Genomic DNA, 19,463 nt, shown 5'->3' with positions numbered 1-19,463 from the left:
TACGTCATGGTTCAAGGCCTCCGTCACTGGTGTGGGTGCGAGGGGGGGGGGTCTTCTACAATTCACCTGGATAAGATAAATATGTTACTGCAGTTTGATGAGAGAATGGTGATGACCAGGCCTGAAAGCAAAGAGTGATGAGGTTTGCAGCACCATGGACAACTCCAAAGAAGCTCTAGCTGTGTTGGGTAAGGAAGAAGACTAGGAGGCTTCTCAAGTTCATGGCTTGTTGAGTTTGTGCAACACTAGAAGTTGTAAACCAAGGTTTCCATAGCACAATGTCTGGATTCCCAGAGTCGGCTCAGCCAAGACTGAAGGAAACCAATCCATGTTGGATGTATTGTGTGACTCTCACCTTTACGTACGGCAGGAGAGAAAGTTGAACCCCTTTCATAGGCGCTGTCTCCGACGTATCCTTGGCATCACCTGGCATGACAAAGTTCCAAATAGGGCACCTGGAATTTCTAGCATGTACATACTATTGAAACAGCGACGTCAACGCTGGCTTGGGCATGTCGTGAGAATGGCCGATGGTCGGATTCCGAAAGATCTCCCGTAGGGAGAATTAGGGCAGGGAAAGTGCCCCAGAGGGAGACCACAGCTGCGGTACAAGGATATCTGCCAGAGGGATCTAAAGGCCTTGGGAGTGGACATCAACAGCTGGGAAACCTTGACCTCTGATCATTCATTTTGGAGGCTACAGACAGCAGCGTGGCCTTCTCCAATTTGAAGAGAGTCTTGTTTGGCAGGATGAGGCAAAGAGGCTGTCCTGGAACCAGCGAAATCTGGGCGCTGGGCAGGGGACAGAATGTATCTGCCCTCAGTGTGGAAGGGATTGCCACTCCTGAATTGGACATTGTAGCCACACCAGATGCTGCGTTAGGACCTCTTTCCAGAACATGATACCATCGTTTTTTGAGACTGAAGGATGCCAGTTGAATTCTCCACATTCTTTTTTTGGAAACTTGAAGGAACGAATTTCTTCTGTAGATGCCTTTTTGGATCAGCCCCCTGTTGTGGCCCAGCAGGAGCCGTTGGAGCTGCCACCAGACTTCGACAGCGATGGGCCCTATGAGTCGGCCCTGGAGGATGTGGAGGACCCTGGACAGGGTTCCGACTCCAAGCAGGGCGCAGAGAGACTGGTTGGCCACCAGGTGGCGCCTGAGCCTTGGACCAGTGGGGAGGAGACAAGGGAGAGTGATCCAGAAACCAGCAGTGAGTTGTTCCTAGATGCACGCCATCGAAGAGCTACTCTGTGTCAAGAACAATTACGCAATTACAGGAAGTAATTGCGCTCAGCTGATGGTCATTAGGCTCCTCTCCAGACTATAAAAAAGACTGCTTTTGACTCACCCTTCTTGCAGAAGTCAATGCTTTGACTAAAGAGAACGTAACTACCTTGGCAGGCTGGATTGCTGCCAAGGGTTGTATGAATTGCTGCCAAGGTTTGTCAGACTTGCTGCCAAGGTCCTTATCTGTTTGTTTTTCTTAGCTTTCAGGCACCGAGATTCTGGTCTTGCTAATTAAAGTACATTCTAGTTAAGCTTGTCTCGGCTTTCGTTACTGGATGGAGGAGGGGGTCAGAACAGCCCCCTTATGGGTTTCTCCACTGTTGTGTAAGTGCTACAGATAATGCGTGTCCTAGAGGGATTTTGAACACTATGTTACGAGATCCCAGGTTTGGGGGAAGAAAGCCAATAACAGCTAAAGAACTGACTATGAATATAACAAACTGTCATCATTGATGGAAAAAATGGCATAAAGTTTAAAGTTCCAATAGAAGATAATTTTGTAGCCCAGGGGTTGAACTGTGTGGTCCCTTAGTTGTTGACTTGCAGACATTTCAATATCCAACTACGTAATGTCATCAGTGTGAGGGAGTGTGGGGTTTTCTCCTTATTTATATACAGTCACTTGCCCTGCTGGTGTGGGAAGAAGCATGGTTTTCTTTTTGATATTTTCTTCATTTTGTTTTCTACTTGACAGTTTGTCTGGGGTTAATCCCCGCTTATCTGGGTCCCGGTTGCCGGATATTGGTTTTTACAGGAGTTTAGCCATCCTGATTATTTGGAATAGAACAGAAATATGAATTTTCAGATGACTATCTTGTTACCTGGCCAAGTAATGAAACCTTTGCAGAGAACCACCGAGCTCAGAGACCACCAAGGACTCCACAACCTTTAAAGTGTCCGATGCATAATCAACTTTATTTTAATGTGCGATGTGCTTCCCTTTAATGACAACCTTCACTGAAAGGTGCTGTGAACACCAGGCACCGCGCTTTTAATCTTGCTAAGTGGCTTAATTTTCAGCTCGCTCTCTCCCATCCGGGGACGATAGAAATAATCTGTAATTCAATCTCAGTTTGGATCTAACGTGAGCTGGGGAACAAGGCAGGGAGAATGCAAACCAGGTTCAATTTTTCATGGGGATCATTTTTAGGGGCTCGGTGTCCCTCCCCCCTCCCCCTCTCTGTCTACCATTCTGTTGAAAGCTGCCCTGCCAGGAAAGGTGAGCCACCTGTCACCTGCTAAAAGTGCTTGTTAAGTTTCCATCCTTTTATTAAAGATGCCCCGGAGGTTTGGAGACCCGAAAGATTGGAGTGGGACTATTTAGCATTCAAAGAAAACGTAATGCCTCCTTCCTGTCACAATCCTTCACCCTGTCTTTTTTTCTTCCCCTTTGCTGTGCTAATTTACAGGCTGGTGGGATTGAGGGTGGAGGGGTTGTGTGTGTGTGGGGGGGGGCAGGCATTCTTTGATCACCTGAGCAGCAAAGGGCTTTGGGTGCTGGGGACCAATTAGTGGGAAATGCTCAAGGCCTGCAGGCAGCTTCAGCCACAGAGAGAAGAATCCATGGCCTTTGGCCCTTGACAGAATTAGAGAACAGCGGAGTTGGAAGGGACCTTGGAGATCTTCTAGTCCAACCCCCTGCTCATGCAGGAGACCTTACACTATTCCATGGTTGTCTGACCTCTTCTTAAAAGCCTTAAAGAAGGTTAAAAACCTTCTTAAAAGATGCGTTGGAGCACCCACAACTTCTGAAGGCAAGTTGTTCTACTGGTTACCGTATTTTTTCGGAGTATAAGACGCACCAAGATTTTGAGAGGCAAATTAAAAAAAGGTTTTTTTTTTTCACTCTGCAGACCTCCCCAAAATGGCCTGGTTTTCATGAAAATGGGCCCATTTTTTTGTCAGAAAAAGAGCATTCATAGCCTTAAGGAGGCTTGTAGAGTGCTCCTGGGGAGGCCCCCCCCCCATGAGCAAAAAACGCCCCGTTTTTTGCTCATTTTTGCCCTCCCCAGCCCCCAGGAGCACTCTGAAAGCCTCCTAAAGGCTATGAATAGCCATTTTTTTTGCAAAGGAGGTGGGGTTTCAGTAGGCTTGATTATTTGAAGGAAAAGGGTGCGTCTTATACTCCAAAAAATACGGCAATTTTTCTCACTGTCAGGAAATTCCTCCTTAGTTGGAGGTTGCTTCTCTCCTTGATTAGTTTCCACCCATTGCTTCTTGTCCTGCCCTCAGGTGCTTTGGGGAATAGCTTGAGTCCCTCTTCTTTGGGGCAGCCCCTCAAATATTAGAACATTGCCCTCATATTTCCCCTAGTCCTTCTTTGAAGGAATATACCCAGTTCCTGCAATCATTCACATACGTTTTAGCCCCCGGACGCCCAATCATCCTTGTGGCTCTTCTCTACACTCTTTCTAGAGTCTCAACATCTTTTTTTTTGTAATTGTGATGTCGTAATTGAGGAGCCGAGGTGGCGCAGTGGTTAGGGTGCAGTACTGCAGGCCACTTCAGCTGACTGCTATCTGCAGTTCGACGGTTCAAATCTCACCGGCTCAAGGTTGACTCAGCCTTCCATCCTTCCGAGGTGGGTGAAATGAGGACCCAGACTGTGGGGGCGATATGCTGGCTCTGTAAACCGCTTAGAGAGGGCTGAAAGCCCTATGAAGCGGTATATAAATCCAACTGCTATTGCTATTGCTATTGCTATTCTCCTTCTCTTTCTCCTTCTCCTTCTCCTTCTTCTTCTTCTTCCTCCTCCTCCTCCTCCTCTTCTTCTTCTTCTTCTTGGCGCAGAAGGTGGCACAGTGGGTAGAGTGCAGTACTGCAGACCACTTCAGCTGACTGTTATCTGCAGTTCAGCGGTTCTAATCTCACCGGCTCAAGGTTGACTCAGCCTTCCATCCTTCCGAGGTGGGTGAAATGAGGACCCGGATTGTTGTTGGGGGCAATATGCTGGCTCTGTAAAACCGCTTAGAGAGGGCTGAAAGCCCTATGAAGCGGTATATAAGTCTAACTGCTGTTGCTATTGCTATTCTCCTGAATTTCTCTGGCTTTTTACATCTTTCTCCCAGGAAATCCTTAAAATTGCTGTTGTGATCGTCTCGCCTGCTGACTTACTAACCAAATCCTCTTTTGCTTTTCAGAAGCCTTTGAAATGGTCGTGCGCCACGCCAGGGACCACACCAGCTCCATGTTCAGCAGCTACTATCGGCACGTGGCTGCCAGGACGTCTAAACTGGCGGGGGAATTCTTCACCGACGTCTCCCTCTACATCTTGGGCTCCGATATCAACGTCAACGACATGGTCAACGAGCTATTCGACAGCTTGTTCCCCTTGGTCTACCCCCACCTGATCCACCCAGGAGCCCCCGACCCTCCCGTGGAGACCCTGGAGTGCCTACGGCTAGCCCGGCGGGACTTGAAGGCATTCGGCCCCTTCCCCAAAATCATGATGACCCAGGTGTCCAAGTCCCTGCAAGTCACCCGGCTCTTCCTCCAGGCGCTCAACCTCGGCATTGAAGTGGTCAACACCACCGATCACCTGAGGTTCAGCAAGGAGTGTGGACGGGCGCTGCTGAAGATGTGGTACTGCCCCCAGTGCCAGGAGCTGCTCCTGGCCAAGCCGTGTGCCGGGTTCTGTGGCGGGGTGTTGCAAGGGTGCTTGGCCAGCGTGGTGCAGATCGACGGTCACTGGCGGGAATATCTCCGCTCTCTGGAAGGCATGGTGAAGGGCATGAAGGGCACCTACGACATAGAACACGTGCTGCTGAACCTCTTCTCTTTGGTTCAGGATGCCATCGGTTACATGCAGAAGAACGCCGGGAAGCTGGTCACCACCGTAAGTTCTTTTACTAGAACCGTTGGTTAGTGCGTGCGGTACTGATGTTACAGGATGTGTCTGTTTGGCTGTCTGTCTACTTATCTACCTATCTACTCTGTTTCTCTCTGAGTCTGTCTGTCTGTCTGTCTGTCTCTCTGTATCTATCTATCTATCTATCTATCTATCTATCTATCTATCTATCTATCATCTATCTATCTATCTATCTATCTATCTATCTATCTATCTATCTATCTATCTATCATCCATCCATGCATCCATCCATCCATCCATCTATCATTATCTCTCTAGTTCTATCCATCCATTCCTCCCCCCTTTCTTTCTTCCTTTCTTTCTTTCTTTCTTTCTTTCTTCCTTCCTATCTATCTATCTATCTATCTATCTATCTATCTATCTATCTATCTATCTATCTATCTATCTATCATCTGTCTATCATCTGTCTATCTATCTATTATCTATCTATCTATTTATCTATCTATATCTATCTATCTATCTATCTATCTATCTATCTATCTATCTATCAATTTCTATCTCTATCCATCCCCCCTCTATCTTTATCTGTCTCTATCTATCTCTATATCTATCTCTATCTTTCTATCTCTTTCTCTATCCATCCATCCATCCATCCATCCTCCCTCTCTCTAGCTCTACCTACATCTATCTATCTATCTATCTATCTATCTATCTATCTATCTATCTATCTATCTATCTATCTATCTATCTATCATCTATCTATCTATCTATCTATCTATCTATCTATCTATCTATCTATCTATCTATCATCGTCTGTCTGTATCTCTATCCATCCCATCTCTATCTCTATCTGTCTCTATCTATCTCTATATCTATATCTATCTGTATATTTCTATCTCTATCCAACCATCCTCCCACCCGCTATCTCTACCTACTTACCTGCCTGCCTGCCTGCCTGCCTGCCTGCCTGCCTGCCTGCCTGCCTACCTACCTACCTACCTACCTACCTACCTACCTACCTACCTATCCTTGGAAAGAAGGCAAGGTGCCTTCCTTCAATGGGGAGAGAAAGTTGGTGGACCATTCATATGACACCGAGAGCCAGGGTTTGCTGCTTTGGCTGATGGGCTTCCATAAATACGTGGCCCAGAAGAGGACATTACTTCTTTAACCCTCTGAAGAAGACTCGGAGGCAGCTGAGATCATCTTGCAGGCCATGCTATGTCAGGGTTATGGACTGTAAAAGGTTCCCAATTTTTCTTTCCCCTGCTCTTAATTTTAAGATGACGGCTTGATCAAGGGAATGCTGGGAGTTGAAATCCACCTGCCTTAAAGTTGGCCAAGTTTGGAAATGCTACTGTAACACGAACGAAGCCATGAAGGGGGTTGATGAAGGATTTCTACCGCTCTCTAATTGCAAGACATTAGCTGCTTTTTGGGGGGGGGGGTGCAGGGGGGGGCGGAGGAAAGGCAGGTGATTTTAAGCAAATGGCTTTTCTGTGCTGGCGTTAATAACTCGTGAACAATTTACTGGTACATTAAAGGTAAACAAAGATTCAAATGAATAACCAGGGGAGAGCCTTGATTAAGACGCCACCGGTAAAGGGAAGCAGGTGCCTCATTGTTCCTTGCAACACAACGTGTTGCAAAAAACCCGCAAGGAAGAAAATGCAACTTCCCCGCAGCCCGTAGAGGACAGTCAGGAAGGCAGCTGACTCCCTTTTCCGAAGAGGCTCAGATCTATTTTGGTCTAAGTGGCTCCCAGGCAAATGGTTGGCAGGAGCAGCTTGGAGTGGGAGGCCTAATAAATAATAATTGCACGCGATGAAATCAATTCAATTTGTACAGGAAGAGGAGAAAAGATGGGTTGATGAGGAGATTGGTCTATTAACCTCTCGGGGAGACGAAGGCAGGAGGTGCCAGGGGCTTAACTCACACTGTGTCAACCAGTAATGGTGTCCTCTTATCTTGACTACCGGTTCAGTAGCGGGAGCGCGCGTGTGATGCTCCATGATGACCTCTTGGTCAATGGGTGGAGCCTCGCGCTGCCGCCATTACCGGTTCGCCCGAATTGGTGTGACCCTACAGAATACCACCTCTGGTGCAGTGGTGGGTTCCAGGCGGTATGGCCCGGTACGGGCGTACCAATGGCAGCTGGGAGCAGTGGTCACCGTACCGGAATGGTGGCTCGTTGGGCCCGGCTGCCCACGTTCCTTACCGCTTTTTGAGGGAAACGGGCCAATTGCGCACACGCGCACAGCTTACGGTGCTTGTGTCACCGCCGAGCAGCAGGAGCGTCGCAGTGTGGTGGCGTGCTCATGTGTTTCCAGCGTGTGTGCCCGAGGTGGACGCCCGGCCCTGTCGCAGCGTACCAGTTGCGACGCGATGTGGAACCCACCAATGCTCTGGTATCAACCTTGCGAGAATATTGCCAATTGTATGATGTGCAAAAATGCACTTTTGTGTGAATTCACTCAGCGTGAACCTGGGCACGGACCCAAGACCAGTTGGGGGGGTGGAAACACACACCCCCGCCCATGGATAAAAAGCTGTTTCCAGAGATCAGCTGCCTTGGTTTGTCGTGTCTGTGAGCCTTCTCCCTTCGTTATGCCGCCATAGTAATTTTTATATCTTGTTATCTCTCGGGTTCAGCTGTTTTGTGTAAAAGACGTGGCAAGGGAAGAAGGTTGGCATAGCTGGCTGCCTCGGGTTCAGTGGCCCTTTTAAATCGATGCTTCTCAGAGGACAGCGTGATGCCACCGCTGAGGTTCCCACGATGTAAGAGGAAGGAGGGGCAGAGTCAAAAGAGGAATCAGCTTAGAATCCCTACATAGTCACAAACTCACCAAGCACAACCTCTCTTGCCCCTTATCTAATGCCAGGAGAGTTCCAATCAGTTAGTTTAGATTCCTGCGCATAGGCGCATTTAGTAATAAATCAATTTATTGCTAATTTGTGGTCCTGGCCTTTTGAACCTGTTGCATTGATGCCTCTCCCCCCCAAAAATTATTTTGGGGAGGTGGGGGGAATGCTTGCATTTAGAAAACAGCTCTTCCTTTTCCTGTTTTTTTCCTTTCTTTTCTGCTTTCCCTTTGATTTGCGGTGTTGTGTTTCTACCCACCCACCCACCCCTTTGACTTCACAATTTCTTGACGCGCATCTTTATTTACGTTTTCCGATTTATTGCTCCACCGCCCAGGGAACGTGAATTACTTAGATATATATAAAAGCATAATAAAGAGGCAAATAAAAGCTGCCTTTTTAAAGAACGCGGTCCCCATTAGGAGACATCCTCGGCCACGGACCGCAGAAAGCATTACGGAAAGAGATCTCTCTCTCGGTGAAGGGCAATAAAAGTGATTTAGAGGGGAGGTCGTGTCCAATCATAACAATTCTCCGCAATTAGGCATTTCTTCCAGCCTGCAGAACTTACTCATCCACCGCTGATTGTGTTAACTGGGACAAAGAAGCAATTGTTAAAGCTCAGGTACGTTCAGCTAGAAATGCCGGAGTCGGCAGTCGCATTTCTGACCCCAATGTCACAGTAACCTACACTGGCGAGATGGACTGTATGAAAAGCCCGTCTCCAGGAAGAATTTAAAGTTCAGCCATTCGGAGGGGGAGCAGTTACTGCGGCCGCATTCTGGATTTTCTGGAAAGGGAAGGAGGAGGGGGGCTGGGAGAAAGAAATTTCAACCTGCCAGCTTCCCCGAAGCGCATGAACTCTTTCATCCGGACCTCTGGGAGAAGATTTGGCCATCAGAAAAAGAACCTTTTGCCCTGCCAGCAAAATCTTTCAGCCTCCCTTCCTCCCCTCCTGCTCACCGCCTAGATATTCTCCAAGGCGAAAAATATTTCAGTCTTTTTCAAGTATTTTCCAAGCCCCCTCCGCCTCCCTGAACAGGGGGATGACATTTTGCAAAAGACTGAAATTGCCTGCAAGCGATGGAGAATCCAGCAATGTTAAACTCACCTGCCCACTTTCTCTGCCTCCCAATACATATAGCAATAGCAATAGCAGTAGACTTATATACCGCTTCATAGGCCTTTCAGGCCTCTCTAAGCGGTTTACAGAGAGTCAGCATATTGCCCCCAACAATCTGGGTCCTCATTTCACCCACCTCGGAAGGATGGAAGGCTGAGTCAACCCTGAGCCGGTGAGATTTGAACCGCTGAACTGCTGATCTAGCAGTAGCCTGCAGTGCTGCATTTAACCACTGTGCCACCTTGGCTCTTACATGCCCTACATGGCATCGGACCTGGGTACCTGAGAGACCGCCTCCTGCCGATTACCTCTCTCAGACCAATTAGATCGCACAGGTTGGGTCTCCTCCGGATTCCATCTGCCAGCCAATGTCGGCTGGCGACTCCCCGGGGGAGAGCCTTCTCTGTTGCAGCTCCAGCCCTCTGGAATGATCTCCCTGTCGAGATCCGGACCCTTACTACCCTCCCGGCCTTCCGCAAAGCCACCAAGTCCTGGCTGTTCCAACAGGCTGGGGGGAGCTGAGAAGCATCTACCTCCACGGAAATTGTGAATGTTGGTTTTGTTTTTAATATGTTGTCTTTCTCTCGTTCCCCCCTTTCCCAACTGAGCCGAGGTGGCGCAGTGGTTAAATGCAGCACTGCAGGCTACTTCAGCTGACTGCAGTTCTGCAGTTCAGCGGTTCTAATCTCACCGGCTCAGGGTTGACTCAGCCTTCCATCCTTCCGAGGTGGGTAAAATGAGGACCCGGATTGTTGTTGGGGGCAATATGCTGACTCTGTAAACCGCTTAGAGAGGGCTGAAAGCCCTATGAAGCGGTATATAAGTCTAACTGCTATTGCTAACTGCTATTTCCCTTGTCTTTTGTGAGCCGCCCGGAGTCCTCCGGGAGTGGGCGGCATACAAGACAAATAAATAATAATAATACAGATAGTCGTAAGTGTTTCTGACCCTTAGCAATTTTAAGTTAACGTGGCCAGGGAATTCTGGGAGTTGAAGACTCCATCCGTACGGGCTGGGGGATTCTGGGAGTTGGAAGTCCACATATCTTTGAAAGTTGCTGAGGTTGAGAAATGCTGCTTTTAAAAGACCAAAAAGAAAAAAAAAGAAAGAAAGCAGGAGGTTAATGGACCCCGAAAGGAGCTTGTGTTTGCTGTTTTTAGATTGGCTGGAAATACATTTAGGGGAGATTTAATCTGATTATGCAGCCTTCCGCGGAGGTTTCGAGAGAAAAGCCGAAAAATGATGCACCGGAAAAAATCATGCACGGCTTTCATATGATAGAATTTGGAAGGGGGCACAGGTAGTTCTCGACTTATGACAGTTCATTTAGTGACCGTTCAAGGTCACGATGCTACTGGGAAAAGTGACTCACGAACCGCTGTTCACACTTAATGACATTGGTAGAAGCATGGTTTTTTCTTTTGGGTATTTTTTAAATTCCATTTTCTACTCGATTGTTTGTCTGGTGTTAATCCCTGCTTATCTGGGTCTCGGTTGCTGGATATTTGCTTTGGCAACTGTCTCGTATTTATGACAGTTGAGACGCGGCAGGGTCGCGTGATCGTGTGACCTTCTGACGAGCAAAACCAACGGGGAAGTCACATTCACTTAACGACCGTGTTACTAACGGAACATCTGCAGTGCCGAACCACTGGCAGGGATGGTAGAAGATGGCTTTTGTCGCCCGTGTCCCCATTGGCCCTCCAAGAGAAATTCAAGCCAGAGGGCATCTTTTTAACAAGCCAGATCTTTGTAATGTGATGGCTCTCTCTCTCTCTCTCTGGGTTGCCCTCATCCCTTGCCTGGCCTGGCTCCAGAGAGGCTCTCAATGGCAAATGCAAATCTAAAACCCCCTTGGGAGCGTTTGCAAAGCTGCGCCAATCTTTTGCAAAAACATGATTACCTCCTTCCGACTCTTAATTAAACGGCCGGAGTTCTCGTTATGCCGAAACTGCTGCCATGTATAAATATGTGCATTTGCTGTGAAGATGCTAATCGAGAGGAAAGAGAGGGAGAAAAGAGGCTTAATTAAGCAGCTCGCGCATCCTCGGCCTCTCCTCCATCGTCCTCCGCTCTCGTTTTACGAGCAGCCACTTGTTCGGGGTCTTATTAAAGTCACAACCGGACAAATTAATGCTCTGTTTCCGAGAATGTTGTTCTTGGCTCCAGTGGCAAGGATCAAAAGCCCAGCGACGGTCTCTAATTGTGCGAATCACCTTAGAAAAAGCGGATCTCGTGACAGGCTCATCCCCGGACAGCTCTGTGAAAATATATATATTTAAAATTCTCGCAAAAAGACATCTGCACATCACGAAGCAACCTGCTGGGAATTAGGCTTCTAATTCTCTGCAGCAGAATTGTAGATTTTCTTTTCTCTCTTTTCACCAAATAATAGATTTAAAAAATGTTTCCCCCTCCCCCAGGTCTGATGTTGGGGTATCAACTTGGCTTGATATCTGTCATCTTATCATTGTTCAAGGCCTGTTTTTCCAAGAAACAGCTGTGAATCGGTGTGATAGAAACGGTTTTCCTTTAAATTGTTCGTGTTTTGTTGGCTTTTCACATTTTGGCAGTGAATTATTTAAAGCCGCTGCAAAATTGAAACACCCAGAGGGCAGGAAATATGTTTTGCTGGTGAGGTCACGTCAGGAAGGTTTACATTTAAACCAATACCTTTCTATCATTTTTTTCTTACTTCTTGTTTTTAAACATCACATATACCCTGTTTCCCCGAAAATAAGACCTCCCCTGAAAATAGACCCGTCCCGAAAATATTGCAACACAACAGCATCTAAGAGGTGACCAAACTCGCCACCTCCTGCAGATCAAAAACAATAAGCCCTCCCCAAAAAATAAACTTATTTTGGGGGTCAAAAGAAAATAAGGCCCTGTCTTGTTTTGGGGAAAACATGGTATTTATTTTTAAAAAATGGTTTCTGAAACGCTCTAACCATGCTGAAAATTACTTTTTAAAAAGTCTTTGTGTCTGGGTATGCATTTGGATCCAGAATTTTCCAGCTTTTTTTTTTTTTTTAACAAATCCACCCCGTGTGATAAAATGACTCTTTATACACCATCATAAATTTGAAGTCTCCTTAACATTCTACATAACGTTTCATGGCGCTATATAATAAAGGTGCCTTCTTTTGTAAACCTCCCCCCCTTTTAAGTTATAGCATCCTATAAATTTTAGTCTTTTCAATCAAGTCCCGTCTGTACATTATAGCCCCCCAAAACAGCTTGACTGGTTTTATCACACCCTCTTTCATTTGTTCTTCCATTTCAAATTCCAGTAAAAAGATACGTATTTTCTCTTATCCCTTGGAAACCAAAAGGATGGCAGGATCTTTAAAACGGTATTTCGTAACTTTGGGGAGTTTAGGATGTATGGAATTCAACTCCCAGAATTCCACCACAAAACCGCGTTTGACTAAAGCGCGCTCGACGAAACCGCGTACCTGACGTCATCACAGCGCGACGAAAAAAGCATGCTGTGAGCGCTAGAGCTAAAATTAACCCCTAAACCTAAACCTAACCCCCCGAAACCTAACCCTAAACCTAATCCTAAACCTAACCTTTAACCTAACCCTAACCCTAACCCTAAACCTAACCCTTAACCTAACGCTAAACCTAACCCTAACCCTTAACCTAACCCTAACCCTTAACCTAACGCTAAACCTAACCCTAACCCTTAACCTAACCCTAACCCTAAACCTAACCCTTAACCTAACCCTAAACCTAACCCTAAACCTAACCCTTAACCTAACGCTAAACCTAACCCTAACCCTTAACCTAACCCTAACCCTAACCCTTAACCTAACCCTAAACCTAACCCTTACCTTAACTTGAATCGGCTTGCTTTCAAAGCGCTTTTTAAGGCGCCCTTTTTTCTCCGCGGTCGCTGTTGTCGCGCTGCTGATGACGTCAGGTACGCGCTTTAATCGGGCGCGATTTAGTGGACCGCAGTTTTGTCGTGCCACGGCTGGGGAATTCTGGAAATTGATGTCCGCACACCTTAAATTTGCTTAAGTTAAAAAAAACAAACACAACTCTGAAAAGATCGTGCAACAAAAATGTGTTGCGGAAACACTTCCTTGATCACATCTTACACTGGCCCCTGATTCTGCTGTTCCCTTTTTAAAATTGCATCCGGGTGTTTGCGTTTTGGCGGAGGAGAAAGCAGGACCCTTGAAAGCAGCCGAGTCGCGTGATTACATCCCTCCGAGAATAATGAACGGTGCCTTTTTCCTTTCCTTTCCTTTCCTTTTGGGTCGATTTAGGCAAAAAGCCATTTTTTTTGCGCTCCCTTCCCTTAAATCAGTATTCTCCAGGCGTGATCCAACTTCCCGAAAGAGGCCAAATCCAGTGAACAACCTGGCAGATTTAAATCTGCACTAAAAGCCCCGGGGAAATTAAGAAGACAAAACATTAGCCACAGACGAAACATTAACATAACATTAGCATTTTGATTACACCTGTAGAAAGGGAACATGGGCCGGGCTAATACTGTTAAAAAGTTTATGTCCTATATACCTCTCCATCCTTCCGGTTTCAGAAATCTTCAGATTTGAATAGCAATAGCAATAGCAATAGCAGTTAGACTTATATACCGCTTCATAGGGCTTTCAGCCCTCTCTAAGCGGTTTACAGAGTCAGCATATTGCCCCCAATAACAATCCGGGTCCTCGTTTCACCCCCCTCGGAAGGATGGAAGGCTGAGTCAACCCTGAGCCGGTGAGATTTGAACCGCCGAACTGCAGTCAGCTGAAGTAGCCTGCAGTGCTGCATTTAACCACTGCGCCACCTCGGCTCTACATAGCAATAGCAGTTAGACTTATATACCGCTTCATAGGGCTTCCAGCCCTCTCTAAGCGGTTTACAGAGTCAGCATATTGCTCCCAATAACAATCCGGGTCCTCATTTTACCCACCTCGGAAGGATGGAAGGTTGAGTCAACCCTGAGCCGGTGAGATTTGAACCGCCGAACTGCAGCCAACAGTCAGCTGAAGTGGCCTGCAGTGCTGCATTTAACCACTGCGCCACCTCGGCTCTCAAGGAAGATTTCCTTGAGTTTTTTTGTTTTGTTTTAAAAGAATAAAAGTAGAATTCCACTAGGATATAGCAGTCCATAGGTGGTTCTTGACTTACAATGTTCATTTAGTGAATATTCGAAGTTACGACGGCACTGGAAAAAAGCATCTTATGAACCATTTTTCACACCTAACGACCGTTGGGGCATCCCCCATGGCCACGTAATTAAAAGACTTAGACTAGAAGACCTCTACGACAGTGGTCACCAACTGGTGGGCCACGAGAAAATGTTGGTGGTCTGCAGAAAAATTATTTGTATTTTTTTATATTACACTAAATCAGGGGTCCTCAAACTACGCCCCCTGGGATGGATATGTGCAATGAACGTTTGTGTTGCTGCAGAGAGTCTCCCCCTTTGGGGTCTTTTTATGGGGGGGGGAGAAATTCCGACTTGGGGTCTCCTTCGGCCTCCTGGTGGGGGGCTTTGGGCGAAGGCTGGAGGGAAGAGCCGCTGGTGGCGAAGAGCCGGAGGGCCTCGTTCCAGTGGGACTGCATCCTGGCCTGGAACTGGCTGACCATCTCAGCCCACTGAGCCTCCAGGCACCAACACCTGGCCTTGCACTGCCACAGGTCTTCCCTCTGCTTGGAAACCCCATGCTCCTAGTCCTCAGGGAGGTGCTTCTGCTGAGCCGTCTTCAGATCCAATTGGAATTGAGCTGTTTTGCCAACTCTTTCTCGTGGTGGCTGCTTAGCTCCAACAGCTGCTTCCTATTGGGGGCCTAAGGAGCTCGGGAGGGCAAGTGAGGAGTGGGTGGGAGGCGAGGGGCCAGTAGAGGCCCCTTTGATATGAGTGACATGGAGTTGGCCACGCCCACCCAGCCGGTCATTAGGCAGATCATATTAGTGGTCCGCGGGATTTAAAATCATGAATTTAGTGGTCCCTGAGGTCCGAAAGGTTGGTGACCCCTCTTTTAGAAGACCTCCAATGTCCCTTCCAACTCTATAATTCCTGTTGGAAGCGTTGGCATTTGGAGCTGGGAAGAGGTTGGTTGGTTCATCAAGGGAGTTTCTCCACAACCAGGTTTTTGCCTCTGGCACTGGGGAGAGTGTTTGTGGGGAGGGGGGGATGCAGAAAAAGAGAGGGAATGTTCTCCCCCTTCCCCAAAAGGCTGCAACTCAAGGGAGGAACGGAGCAGCTGTGTGTGCCAGGTGCCCGAGCGGGTTAGCAAGATCGCAACCCATAATTAAAGCTGAGATTGTGAAACGCAACAGCCAAGGCCTGCTATTTCATGGAGTCAGAAAAAAGTCTGCGCATTCTGGAATGTATTTGCCGAAACACACAATAGGGGGGGATTTGGGAGAGGGGGTCACAAGACGTGAGAGCCTCTTTTAAGAGGGGAGAAAGAGGAGCAGCTACAGGGTAGCAGAAGGGAGACAGAAGAGACAGTGTCCATTTCCTAGGGATGCAGTGAGCATGCTGAATCTGTCATTTCTTCCCCAAACCAGGAATCGGGGTTTGCAATTTCCCTTCCTGCACAATGAACCCTAGTTCATTGGGTTCCACCACAAAACCGCGGTAGACTAAAGCGCGTACGTGACGTCATCACAGCGCGACGAAAACAGCACGCTGTGAGCGGTAAACTTAAAATTACTGCGTAAATCTAAACCTAACCCCCCCAAACCTAACCCTAAACCTAACCCCCCCAAACCTAACCCTAAACCTAACCCTAACCCTAACCCTAAGCCTAACCCTTAACCTAACCCTAAACCTAACCCTAAACCTAACCCTTAACATAACCCTAAACCTAACCCTAAACCTAACCCTAAACCTAACCCTTAACCTAACGCTAAACCTAACGCTAACCCTTAACCTAACCCTAACCCTAACCCTAACGCTTAACATAACCCTAAACCTAATGCTAACCCTTAACCTAACCCTAACCCTTACCTTTATGTGAATCAGCTTGCTTTAATTTAATTTTAATTTTAATTTTATTTATTTTTAATTTTATTTGTCGCGCTGCTGATGACGTCAGGTACGTGCTTTAATCGGGCGCGCTTTAGTGGACCGCGGTTTTGTCGTGCCACGAGTTCATTGCTGCCCTTACAGCCTGGGACTTGGTGAAGCTGTGACTGACCGTTGAATTCACGTAGGGTGGTGGTTTTGCAAACTTGGCAATTTTTAAGATGGGTGGACTTCAACTCCCAGAATTCCCCCAGCCTGCCTCGCTAGAGTATTTGATTTATTTTTAAAATTGTGTCACCGTCCATCTCACTACAAAGCGAGTACAGATGGATGCAACACTATATTTCCACATCCAAGACAGGGTGAAACTTTTAATTGCCCCAAAGCGATTCACAATCTCTAAACCGTACAGGGAAGGGTAAATCTGACTTCAAATTAACTACAAACCTGATTTGGTTTGTGTTGTGGCCCACCAGTGGCCAACAGAGCTGGCAGAAGATTCGGACAGGGAGGAGGGTTGGGGAGGAACCTGGGCCAGTCCTGGAGTCCGGGGAAGGCTCTGATGAAGGCTCTGTGTCAGAGGCAGAGAGAGGGCCAGGGCCGTCTGACAGTTATCAGCTGCCTTCAGAGTCAGACATCATTGAGGCAGACGAACAGCTGGAGCCTGTTCCCAGTGTGCGCATGAGCAGAGTTGCCAGACGAAGGGAACAGCTAAAGAACAAGGGTCGACTTGGGAGTAAGGCCACAGGTGGACGGTGAATGGCCCCTCCCAGAGGAAATAAAAGAGGAGCGAAAGGGGAGTGGAGTTTGCAGGAGACAATTAGTTCGCTTAATTGGTTTGTGACTTTCTGAGACTCCTGGCCAAGTTTTGCAGATCTCGGCCTGGCAGCTCTCCAAGTCAGATAAGGTCTGTGACTATAAATCCTCCTTTGAAAGACTTCTCTGGATGTGAATGAGCAGAACTCACAGTCAATTAATAAAAGGGGTTCTTGTTGGGACAAGGAGTCTGTTTCAGGCTCTTGGGAAGCCTCGCTCAGAACAGTTTGCAGTTTCAAGTCTCACCAGAAAGTGAGTTTGAAACAATCAGGCCTTGAAAAGTTTTGGCATTTCTGATTTCGGTGTTCTTTCTCTCTCACAGATCAGCAAGCTGTGTGGCCCTTCCCAGCAGAGGCAACACCGATCAGCCTGGAACCCCGAAGACCATGTGGCTGACCAGGGGATGATGGGTGTCACTCTAGTGGAACCCCAAGAAACCTTATCAGGTCGAAAGAGGTGGGTTCACAGTTTTGGACTTGGTGGGTGGCCACCAGCCACATAGATTGTTCTCAACTTACAACCGTTCATTTCCTCCTCCTCCTCCTCCTCCTCCTCCTCCTCCTCCTCCTCCTCCTCCTCCTCCGTCTTCGTCTTCTTCTTCATTCTACTCCTCCTCCTCCTTCTCCTTCTCCTCTCTTCTCCTTTTTAATTCTTCTTCTCCTTCTCTCTTTTCTTTCTCTCTCCTCTTATTCTTAATTTTTCTTCTTCTTCTTCTTCTTCTTCTTCTTCTTCTTCTTCTTCTTCTTCTTCATTCTACTCCTCCTCCTCCCTTCTCCTTCTCCTCTCTTCTCCTTTTTGATTCTTCTTCTCCATCTCCTCTCTTCTCTTTCTCCTCTTCTCTTATTCTTAATTTTTCTTCCCCCTCCTCCTCCTCCTCTTCTTCTTCTTCTTCTTCATCATCATCATCTTCTTCTTCTTCTTCTTCATTCTACTCCTCCTCCTCCCTTCTCCTTCTCCTCTCTTCTCCTTTTTGATTCTTCTTCTCCGTCTCCTCTCTTCGCTTTCTCCTCTCCTTCTTAATTCTTCTTCTTCTTCTTCTTCTTCTTCTTCTTCTTCTTCTTCTTCTTCTTCTTCTTCTTCTTCTTCTTCTTCTTCTTCTTTCTCCTTCTCCTTCTCCTCCTCCTCCCATATCCATCATTGGATGTTGGCAATCCTATGTTTATCAACAGCTGCACAAAAAAAGTGGTGCTGAGTTTTGTTCAAACTGGTCACTTACATTTTGAAGCCATCATGATGTTCTTCTTCTGCCTGGACTTCATTTGCTTTCAATCTTTCCCTGGAAGGTTACATCAAGTATGCCGTATTTTTCTGGGTGTCGCATCCCATGTCCAAAATATTCTACCTTTCACTTTTTAAATGGTTTTGATGATCTCCCTTGGCTTTCCCAGGCCTCTTATCCCCTCCTCCTTTCTGGTTTTGTCCGCCCAGTTTATACGTAACAGGCGCCTGTAAATCCACATTTCAAATGTTTCTGGTCTCCTCAAGTGGCTTTCTGTCAGAGACCAACTCTCTAATTTGTAGAGTAGGGTAGAAAGGACATAACATCTGACAAGCCTAAGATTCAACCCTGATTTTCAATCTTAGATTTATGTCGTGGCTGCAGAAGACCTTTTGAAAATAAATGGAGAAATTTCAGTACAGGCCGTATCTGCCCTCCGGTGGAGATGCTGAACCTGGGTTGGGTGTGTGTGTGTGTGTGTGTGTGTGTATCTAACTAGCCGTTGACTTTCGCATTCACTTCCAAACCTAGGGTCAGATCTTCTGGGTGTCAGGGTTCCAAATATCACCCAAAAGTAAACCAGAGTCCAAGGCGAAAGATTCCTCAAAGTTCCCATTTATTAAGAGAACCATGTTATCACATCTGGGGAAACCTGAATCTGAAGACTTCCCGGTTTTCTGCATCCAGTAGAAAGTTCAAGATCTTGCCCCCATACCCACAAGTCCATCCCATGGTCCAATCTCCCACTGCCACGCTGGCAGCTTCCACCCCTCCAGTTCCGGTCAGGTGCAGAGGTGCAGAGACAAAGGATGACCTTGGCTTTCTAGAAAGAATGTTGTTATGGCTACATAGCATCTAACTCCGTACAATCCCATTTTCCCACCATAGAAAATGCATAGTAGAATAATAGAAAGTGCGGCAGGCCAAAGATCCAAAAGAAAAGATGGCCGCAGGCCTGACACTGAGGCTTTGATCCTGGGTCAAACTTTGGAGGGGTGGGGGAGGCAAAAAGAGAACCAGAAATGCCAGCTGGGCATCCTGACTGTGATGAACTTTTCCTGTTTGGATGGGAAGGGGTTTTTTTTTTTTCATCTTGTCTGTTGCTAAGTCAGAAGCAGACGGACGTGCCAAAATACCCATTGTGCATCCTTGGTGTGTAATTAAAGCAGCGGTTTGTGGCCTTCCAGCTCGGAACAAATATAGCAGGAAAGAGTTTTATATATTTATATATATAAAACCTGGCATTTAAACGGTCAGAGAATGTGATCATTAGTGTCAGATGTTCTGGGGGGGGGGAAACAAAGCTGCAATTTTCAGCTCAGAAACAACCCCCCCCCCATGTTCTT

General features: G+C 47.0%; 1 protein-coding gene across 1 annotated transcript in view; it reads left to right on the top strand.

Moving 5' to 3' along the window:
• GPC3 (glypican 3) overlaps window positions 1–19,463 on the top strand; it is an 87,486-nt gene that overhangs the window by 34,366 nt on the left and 33,657 nt on the right. Inside the window, exons 3-4 of the mRNA XM_087727112.1 lie at window positions 4,433–5,127; window positions 17,221–17,354. Of these exons, the coding sequence (XP_087583238.1) occupies window positions 4,433–5,127; window positions 17,221–17,354 (829 nt within the window). The remainder of the gene's footprint in view (window positions 1–4,432; window positions 5,128–17,220; window positions 17,355–19,463) is intronic.

The sequence above is a fragment of the Thamnophis sirtalis genome, unplaced genomic scaffold (assembly GCF_051295495.1).
Source record: "Thamnophis sirtalis isolate CommonGarterSnake01/CBP01778 unplaced genomic scaffold, rThaSir2_p1.2 scaffold_13, whole genome shotgun sequence".
Lineage (NCBI taxonomy): Eukaryota > Metazoa > Chordata > Lepidosauria > Squamata > Natricidae > Thamnophis > Thamnophis sirtalis.
Note: the sequence above shows the minus strand (reverse complement) of the source record. Positions and strands in the feature narration are given on the sequence as shown.